Source organism: Rhagoletis zephyria, unplaced genomic scaffold (assembly GCF_001687245.7).
Source record: "Rhagoletis zephyria isolate East Lansing unplaced genomic scaffold, Rhagoletis_zephyria_1.1 Rzeph_scaffold_12234, whole genome shotgun sequence".
NCBI classification, from domain to species: Eukaryota; Metazoa; Arthropoda; class Insecta; order Diptera; family Tephritidae; genus Rhagoletis; species Rhagoletis zephyria.
Window position 1 is genome coordinate 1 of NW_016169308.1, and position 10,468 is coordinate 10,468.

Sequence of the window (10,468 nt, forward strand, 5' to 3'; positions counted from 1 at the left end):
TTTAGCTGTGTCTACATCTCTGGTGCTCTTTTTCTCTCTCTATTCACGCACCTCGTTCGACCTCTTCCTGTCGTCACTTTCCAGCCGTGCTCCATTGCCTATAAGTATGCTTTTGAAATGAAATGAGTATGTGCTGTGTTTAGTTTTATTTTTGTTTGTTTGCCGCTCCAAATTTCCAGTAAAAAGTATTTGTGAATGAATTGGCTCGATTTATTTGAGCATGCGTGTGTCTTTTCCGCTCTCGTTTTTTGTACGTTTGCAGCTGAAATTTGGAATACGTTTTATGGATGGCATTGGAAATGCTTGTAAACTTGTTTGTTTGAATATAACGGTAGGTAGAGTAAAATGCGAAGTTGGACCGAGTTTCTCCTTTAATTTGTGTTAGGTGTCGAGAGACGTCTGCAGTTTTATGCCTCCTCTGCGCACTGATGCTTTTAGTTTTTTTTTATGAAAAGCTTTTTCATGGCAAAATCAGGCTCGAAGGTTTGCTATTGTTTGCGCTGGGGCGACCGCTTTAGAATGTTTTTATATATCTCTGACCAGCAGTGGGAATATCGCAAACGCTACGCTAAATTTTCGTCACGAAAATTCTCTAAATGGAATACAGTGGTGTCTAAAAGTATACAACATGAAAAAGTAACAGATTTCATGCGTAATCAGCAGGGCTGCCAAATATAAAAAGCTCGATAAATCACCAAAATATGCTCTTAAATATGCTAAATCAATGAGGTTTTCCCCCAATTCTATGCACTTGACAGATAATCAACCTTGACTGTTTGTCAATGGATTTGCGCCTAAAATTATGNTAATCAGATAATCAACCTTGACTGTTTGTCAATGGATTTGCGCCTAAAATTATGCCGCTAAGTTTTGTCTGTATTTGTTAAATTGGTTGTGCATTTTTAAAGCGCCTAAAATTAAATCTTTGCAATCTTTTTTAAATTGTCAATTGAAAAATGATCTTCTCTGGTCGTTAAAAAATTCAAAAACTCCTTTGCACATCCGTAGATATTTTTTTTTATTATTATTTATTAAGAGAAAAAAATTTAAATAAACTTAATTCTGCTGGGGAGTACTTCGATAGATCTTCATTCTAGTTGCGGAGCCAGTAAATAATATATCTCTAGTATAAGCAAATGTCGTATAGCCAGGGCCTCTGGCCAATATACTTAAAAGGTTTTTTTTTTTTTGTTTTTAATATACGTGTTTGTGTTCACTGCCAGTTGAGTGCTCTTTCACAGTTGTCATAAATTTCCAAACTGTCTTTTAATGTCAAACATTAGGGCTATTCGCGATCCGGTGCAAATGGCCTAGCATCATTGCATTGCAAATTTGTATTGCAAATTATTTGCAATACACAAACAAAATACACGCATTTGCATTTGTCATGGCTTGGCAAATTTGCAATACCGAAAATCCATAGCATAAAAATGCTATGCATTGCATTCATAAACAAAACCAAAGCTGATGCACAAAAATTGTTTTGCAAAAGCTTTGCCATGACAGTTTAATAAAGGTCGCTCACAATCCATGGCATATTTCTGCAATTGCATAAATTTGTCAGCTCTTATACACCGAATCGCGAATAGCCATATTTTGTTTGAAACTTTCTTATACCTACTATCAAACTACCAAATTTGCCTTAATGAGCGCCAAATCTATTCGGATTCTTCATGTATGTATGTATTCTTGCATTGTATCAAGGCGAATTCATACAAGGTGGTAGCAGGATTATAAAAAAACAATGCGCCTTGTTTCACGAATCTATCGTTCCTTTTCCGCCGAAAATGTATGAAACCTTGCCAAATATGCAAAAATAGGCACGCAAGTCGGCAAGTCGAATATATGCAAAAATCAACAAAATTGCAAAAAATATGCAAAATAAGCTTTTTAAAGCATATATTAGGAAAGATTTCGCATAAGGCGATTTGACAGACAAATTTTTTATTGAAAGCAACAATCGCCTGGTGTGAACGGCCTCTCAACTAATCGCTTCCAATGAAGTTGGGAGGTAATCAACTTTTGATTTAACTAATCGTTTCTAAAATCACCTTAGGTAAAATCCCGAAGCTTTTGTCGGAGATAAGATTTGTGAGGCGTGATTCGTGTATTTAATTTAGTTAGGGAAACCTGACCATTCGAACATTCTCGCTTTGTTTCGTTACATATAACGCAATCGATGGTTTCATTTCTAAGGGGAAGGGAATAAATATCGAAAATTACCCGAAATAAAATTATGCAATTGATTGAATCGCCTACACTATCTAATTACATATAAATAAATGAACATTTGGCCCAGGATTCAAATAAATTGATTCACATTCCGCCTCTTTGTAAAGGTGGTTATATACATACCTTTATAAACTTAATTTTTTCAAAAGAATGCTAATCTGTCGAATTCAGGTAATCTCAATTTTATAAGTACTGGCCCCTAAGCGTACGGGAAGTTATATGAAACTTAAAATTCTTAAAATTTTTGGCACCCGACCTATTTTTACTAAATAGAGATTAACCAAGTAAATTGGGGCGTATGCATAAAACCTAAGCAAATGCTTATTCCTAAAATTTCAGACCTTTTACTCAATTTGTTCACATAAATTCAAGTGAACGGTATGAAATTTTAAGAAAAAGCAATTGCTCAGTTTTTATGCAATTTTAACTTAATTTGTATAATACCTGATGAAAAAGAGTTTTTAAAAATATGTGCCACATAACTATAAACAAAATGTATATAGATTTCTAAAACGTTCCACATTTTGCTTATAGTTTTTATATGCAGTTAAGTGGTCAATGTTTTTAGGCTTCGCTTTCGGCATAACCCCTCTATTCTAACAAAACTCACAAAACTCAGCGCATCACTATTGTGATTTCTACTGCGCTTCAAAGTATGCTGCTATGACAAATATGCCGCTACAAAAAAATATGTTTAAATTTGCGTGCATTTCCTTAGCACTTAATATCTAATTTTTGTGGCATATTTTCGAGCGCAGTAGAAATCACAATAATCATGCGCTGAGTTTTGTTACTTTGTTAGAATAGGGGTGTAAACAACCGCAGTGTATTTATAACGAATTAAAAGTTTTACTGTGACGCCTGCAGTTAGCCTACGACAAATACATTATCCAGGATCCACCACGTGGAGGCTGCAGGGCTATATATGGACTTATTTTTTACTTCTTTTCATTTCTTAAATTTTGTATATTTAATTTATTTTTATTTGTGTTTGTATGTATATTTTTTAAGTATTTCTTCTTTGTCTGTAAATTCCACATCGAGGAGTACGTTTACATTCTAGCTTGACTCTAACGGGTTTTGTCGAATCCGTTGCTCTATAAAAAACATCTGACCAGTTCGCAGATCTACTGAATTTTCTGCTGGGTGGAAGTCTGTCATTTTTATAGTCTTTATTTCATTCTTCAGTGCTACTGGCAGAGGACTGTACCTTATTCACTCATGCCGTGTACTAAAATGTTGCGGATTATTTGGATACCATTCGTAGGTTTTGATGTAGATTTCAGCAGCACCGATGGAAAACGCCTTAAAATGGATAATAACATGGTAAACATTCTAAAAAAAATGTTGATGTTTCTGAGCAGTTGCCTATCAAGACCAAAGCACTCTGCAAACAAATCGGGATTCTTTAGTAATCTTATTACTATTTGCCATTGTTTGATAAGAAGCCAACTCAAAAAAGGGGCAGGGAAACGCCCCCGACCCCTCCCCTATAGACGGATCTGCGGGTGCTATTTTGATATGCTTTGCAGAAAACACCCCTACCCCACACCACTGACCATATTTAAATCGGCAATATAGAGAGAGATGGAATTAGCTTTTCTCAAATTTATTTCACGCGTCCTTTTTCGCCGTCAAAACGCCCGAGCGTCTTTATTCGTGTATAGTGACGATATTATTATTATTACGTCGGAGATACCCGCGCTGCGACCTAAGAAAATATACGTATTGTGCTAAATCCTAATTGTAATCCCTCCAAACTTCGGCTATTTAAAAAGCTCAGCACTTTGAATGATGTCATGTTCCCAAGTTTAGATGGTGAAGACAACCATTCTTCAAGGTGAATCAATCTACGATTCATGCTTCTTGTACAGGCACATAGAATGTACTCCGGGGTTTCCTTCACCAGCCCGCAAAACCTACAGTCATTCTCTATAGAAAGACTCATTTAATTCAAACGGTTGCAGTGTGCTGTCAGGTAGCCAATAAGAGTTCTAAGTTCCAGGTGTCTTTCGGAGTTCCTCCTGGAAAGAGTTATGCATCTCATTGATTGTCTTATTCCCTTTGACTTCCGCCAGTGGGCAGCAATTTGAGATTATTCCCAGCTAGCTCCTAAGTGGGTCTGCAGCGTATCCTTTAGAACCAGACCAAAAATTCTTCTCAAATAGTCGTGTACTTATCCCAAAATGCTCCTGAACCGGCCCGGAAACGGTCCCGAACTAGTCCCGAAATGGTCTTGAAATATCCCTGAACTAGTCAAGAAATGTTCATTTATAACACAAGAAGCAATTACCTTATTTTTTTTGCTGGCTTACTAAAATAAAGAGGTGGGATAGCGAGAAAGGATAAGATTCTTGTCATTTCTGTAGAAGAATAGATAATATTGAGTTATATGATAGTTTAGCAGAAGCAAGTTACATAATCGCACAGAATTTGCACTACGGGCGGGATCTAAGAAAAAACAGAACGTCCTCAAATTCGAAATTTCGTCTGTTTTCTCAATAAATATATAATACATTCTACCAATTATATATATTATATATTATTTTATGTTATTCTAAAATATTGTACATATATGCATTGCTATTTTGCACTTTCATAATTTCTTTTCAATTAGCTTCCTTTTCAGCCATGTCTAAACGCAATGGCAGCTAAATAAAACAAAAGCGGACTTGAGCTCGGACAAGGTCAATTCGCAGTCATACAAGAGATCAATACTCCAACTAAATTAAAACATTCCGATTGATATAATAATTTTGTGATTGTACACGTTTCAAGGAACCGCAACCTACTGCAAAAATGATTAACATCGCTGGTGTTGTGAGCATTGTGCTCTTCTATCTGCTAATCCTAATCGTTGGCATATGGGCGGGACGTAAGAAGGCGGCCGGCAATGATTCCGAAGAGGAGGTGATGCTAGCAGGACGTTCCATTGGCCTTTTTGTTGGCATATTCACAATGACCGGTGAGTGGAGTGGGTGACGTTCAAGAGCTTACGGTTAATTAGAATTGGGTTGATGCCTAATGGATGCCTAGCTGCCGTGTGATGAAACAATTACTGATATTGCTATTATGTTTCTTCCTTCCTTCTGCACAGCAACTTGGGTTGGTGGTGGCTATATAAACGGTACAGCGGAAGCTATTTACACGTCGGGACTGGTATGGTGTCAGGCGCCGTTTGGTTATGCTTTAAGCTTAGTTTTCGGTAAGTTCACACAATGCAGATGCAATGTACATATGTACTCTCAATACCTTTGCTTGTGTGTGTGTTAACCTCGCAATTAATTTCCTTTCAGGTGGTATTTTCTTTGCAAACCCCATGCGTAAGCAAGGTTACATCACAATGTTGGATCCGCTACAGGACTCTTTTGGTGAACGCATGGGTGGTTTACTTTTCTTGCCAGCACTTTGTGGTGAGGTATTCTGGGCTGCAGGAATTTTAGCTGCTTTAGGTATGAGTACTCCACAATATAAAAGATTTTACTGTCTTAATTGAACCTAAGCAAATGTTGTATGTACATATTTAATTTTGCAGGCGCCACATTGTCCGTCATCATTGACATGGACCATCGCACTTCGGTGATACTTTCCTCCTGCATTGCTATTTTCTATACGCTTTTCGGTGGCTTGTATTCGGTCGCCTATACCGATGTCATACAATTGTTTTGCATCTTTATTGGACTATGGATGTGCATACCCTTTGCATGGGCCAATGATCATGTGAAAAGTTTGTCTTCGATGGAGGTCGATTGGATCGGTCATGTAGATCCGCAAAAGCAGTGGTTCTACATAGACTATGGCCTGTTGCTGGTCTTTGGCGGTATACCATGGCAGGTGTATTTCCAACGTGTATTATCCAGTAAGACAGCTGGTCGCGCTCAGCTGTTGTCCTATGTTGCGGCGGCAGGTTGCATCCTAATGGCAATTCCACCGGTACTCATTGGCGCTATTGCAAAAGCCACAGGTAAAGACGATGCGGGTTTTTTTTTGCTAATTTTATGTTGTGAGGTTTGAAATTCGGAAGTGGACTGAAACGATTAATTTGAATCGAAATTAATATCATGAGCATATGAGCATGTGGCTGGGAAAACTGTAGTCACATTGGGTAGGTTCAGAAGGCGCAGGAGTTGAGTGCAACCGTTGCTAAAAAATCAGTGATCGCTATGCGTCTTCTGAATATTACGATCATCTGACACGCAACTGTTCAGTTGATCAGAAGTACACAACAACGCGTTCAGAAGGTGCAATCGCAACAGTTACTGAGCTGTTGCGCCTTCTGAACGTGTCCATTTTCATAAAAATTTTCAATTTGTAAACCAATTAAAGTCTTATTTAGTTTATATGAATTTGGGTGTTCAGGCCTTGTACTTCTTTGAGCTATGAAATAGTTGGTCACATTACTCTACTGTCAGATTTGTCTCATTACACTTTGCCTCTGTTACTTTTTTTATTCTGTATGCTCGAGTATCCAAGTACTATTTCCATAAGTACGAAGGGAAACCCTCTGAACGCTGTAGGTACTGGGAGGCGGTGGGGAGCGATTGATACACCAAGCTTTTTGGCTACCCTTTCAATAGATCGGACGTTATTCAATTAAACCAAAATGACATTAGGCTACCCTTCAGGTATCTAATAGGCTACAACCAACTACATACGTTTCCATATATACCGAATAGGTGTTATCGTAGAGTCGGAATCATGGTTGTGCCTAGAGGATAAGGAAACTTTCGAAAGCATTCTATATGACTGTCCAGCCTTGGTCAGACAAAGATAAACTTACTTCAAGGCTCCATCGGTCAAAACCTTGGAATTAACGAATTCGACTACCAATACTCTTTTAGGATTCATTAGGACAGCACACACTTATACGCACACACATACATATCTCATATCTCATTTATCTTTTTACCTTTAGCGTGGAATGAAACCGACTACACTGGCCCCTATCCACTGACTGTCGATCAGACTAGCATGATTCTACCCATGGTATTACAGTATCTCACACCGGACTTTGTATCATTCTTTGGCCTGGGCGCCGTCTCAGCAGCTGTCATGTCTTCGGCTGACTCCTCTGTACTCTCGGCTGCCTCGATGTTTGCACGCAATGTTTACAAGTTGATTTTCCGTCAGAAAGCTTCCGAAATGGAAATTATTTGGGTAATGCGTGTTGCAATTATAATTGTGGGCATACTTGCAACTATAATGGCGCTAACAATTCCCTCCATCTATGGGCTTTGGTAAGTAAATATGTAGTTAATAAAATTGTAATAAGAATTATATGAAATTTAATTTTTTAAGCGCCGCTACTTTCATAATTTAATTGCAGGTCCATGTGCTCCGATTTGGTGTATGTTATATTATTTCCACAGCTTTTGATGGTCGTACATTTCAAGAAACACTGCAACACTTATGGCAGTCTTTCTGCCTACATAGTGGCTCTGCTTATTCGTTTATCGGGCGGTGAGGCATTGCTCGGTCTACCGGCTCTTATACATTTCCCCGGCTATGATGAGGAGTCACAAACTCAGTTATTCCCCTTCCGCACCACGGCCATGATAATGAGTCTGATAACACTGATAGGAGTCTCTTGGTGGACAAAGTAGGCATACAGATTTGAGAGAGGCTCGAAATATTTAATGCAGAAATTTATTTTTATTTTTATTTTAGAATGATTTTCGAATCGGGTAAACTACCACCGAGTTACGACTATTTCCGTTGTGTAGTGAATATTCCTGAAGATGTACAAAGAGTGGGAGAGCCGTCAGAAGCTGGCGAGCAGGTAAGTGTTGAAAGCATTTCGGTCGAGCGTTTCGTTTTCCAATACCAACGAATGACAGCGCGCGCTATACCCAAATCAATGCGGCGTAAATTTTGCAGTTTTCTCATTTCCTCTCGTTTTTATTCTTGTTTCCCCTTTCACTTTGTTGTCCTCTCCCTTTCTTTCCGTCTTCTGCTTCCAACTTCAGCACAAAACGCCCTGTCAAAATGAAAATTTCATTTGCTCAGCGCTTGAAGAAGCCCTGTTGGCTACCTGCACTCGGCAGTCGGCACCCGGCACCCGGCAACTTTTCATGTCGAGGTGTTCGCCTAGCGCTCTGCCCAAGAAGAGTGTGTATGTTACCCTACCATGCCAGAACAGATGGCCTCGAGCAATCAGCTTTATTTGGAAGTACTTCAGGCCTAACGATAAAGAGAAGTCAGACATTACTTGACCACTTTCGATCACACCATATGCAAGTTTAGAGCTCTGATTGTCGCTTTTAGAGTAAAAATTTTTGTAGAAAGTTGAACAAACCTCTTTCAACTCTACAAACTTGGACCCAGCCGTGAATATGTTTACTGAACTTCTCTGTTCCAGAAACTGCCACACTCCTATTCACTCTTTAAAGGGAGGTGCGTAGAATATATTCCAGTTGGAGCCTGCATGGGTTTGCACGTTCCATTTCTTCAGATGTGAAGTGGAACTTTGCAAAGACGGTTAAGCGCCTATACTCCGGGTAAAAGGAGAACCCAGGGCTTCTTTGCCCAATGGCTGGGCAGGAGCTACTCTAAGCAAGACGTCATGCGCTAGAATAGTTATGCGCCGGTGCGTGCCGCTGATTACAACAAGGCCAGGTCTTTGCACGCGCTTTAACTTTTTAACTAATGTAGACTTTTTTACGTTCTGATTATGGTGTCAAAGAGACAATAGATTACCGTTGTAGGGACGCTCAACCTCTTCCCAATGGCATTTGCTCGGTCGTCAATATTTGCTTGCTGAAATAATTTCCTGCCTACGCCAAAATACTTGATACTATCAGAGAGCACAAGTGAAAGGCCATCCATGAAGGAAAACGAGCATCAAACAATTTGTATTCACCTGATGAACTCTATACCAACTTTGAACGTTGTTTCGTCAGTTTTTAAAACATTTAAAGCATGAAATCATCCGTAGAAGGAGACGTTTACATCCAGTATACTCTTTGTGGTTTTATTTCCCATTTTTCGTCTATAGTCATTTTATAGGCACACAGGGCGGTATTGGCCTTCCTGGAGCGGTCTTAGGGGGTTCGCTTCCAGTAAAGCTTCCTGTAAAGCTTCCTGGATAGAATGACTCCAAAATATTTGATCTCCATTTAGGGTGTGGGGTTTGATTAGATGAACTTTATATCTCCTCATGAATAATACTATGTCGATCTTAGTAGGACAGACGCTAAGCCCATATTCATTAGACTAAATGTTTACAAGACTATTAGCATTTTATAATAACTCACTAAGGACCTGCAGATGCTTGTCCGTCCCTACGATTATAATGTCATCAGCATACGCGATGACTTGGCAACTAGTGTCATTTAGCAGACTGGAGGGGAGAGAACACCTCCTTGGGGAGTGCTTGTGGTCACGTTTTTAGTTATGAAACCGTTTTTTAGTCCTGAAATAATAGAACTCTTTTCGAGAAGGAGGCCAACAAAATACCCCAGTCGCCGTTGCACCTCCAGCTCCTTTCCAACCATAAATACTTATGGATTTTTCAAATATCTCGGCACCTCGCCACCTGGTTTGTAAATTTTGATTACACACAGGTATTATACTTAAAAAGCTTGTAATGAATATTTATAAATTTAATACGCGATAAAATAATATCCAATAAATAGATAATTCATATAAAATATTCCATACTTAATTCAGCTTTCTGTTATGGCTGGTCCATTGGCACGTTCCTATGGTGCCGCCACTATGGCCGGCAAAGATGAGCGTAACGGTCGCATTAATCCGGCGCTAGAGTCCGACGATGACCTGCCCGTTGCCGAGGCTAAACGTATGAATCAGCAGACAGCGCAGGCGCAAGTGCAGAAGATGTTGAGCAAAGCGACGGGTAAAGGTGGCAGCGGCAGTGACAGCAGCAGTGGGGGAGGTGGTAGCGGTGGTGGCGGTGGTGGCGGTGGTGGCGGCGGTGGCGGCGGTGGCGGCGGTGGCGTCGGACAAGGTATGGCTGTGCCAACTGCTGAGCATGATAATACTGCCTTTTAAGCACATGCAAACTAACAAACACACACACACATACATACATAAAAATTAGGCAAACTCAAAATTATAATTATGCAATACATGTTTATGTAGTAAGTAAAATGTTGTAAAAGTAATTTAAAATTCGAAAACTCTCATAATTGAGTTTAAGTTTAAACACAGAAACATGTATGAAAATTAAGAATATTAGAGAAATTGCTACGGGTAACCAACTACAACAACATACATA

The 10,468-nt window shown here is 39.3% G+C and overlaps 1 protein-coding gene across 1 annotated transcript; it reads left to right on the top strand.

Moving 5' to 3' along the window:
• Nucleotides 1-4,899: 4,899 nt before the first annotated feature.
• Nucleotides 4,900-10,153, top strand: ChT (choline transporter; the record flags this gene model as incomplete). Its single annotated transcript, XM_017633783.1, has 8 exons — nucleotides 4,900-5,197; nucleotides 5,330-5,437; nucleotides 5,529-5,684; nucleotides 5,768-6,196; nucleotides 7,148-7,469; nucleotides 7,559-7,831; nucleotides 7,900-8,011; nucleotides 9,901-10,153. Coding segments are annotated over exons 1-8 (1,819 nt in total), but the record flags the coding sequence as incomplete, so codon positions are not given.
• Nucleotides 10,154-10,468: the final 315 nt, after the last annotated feature.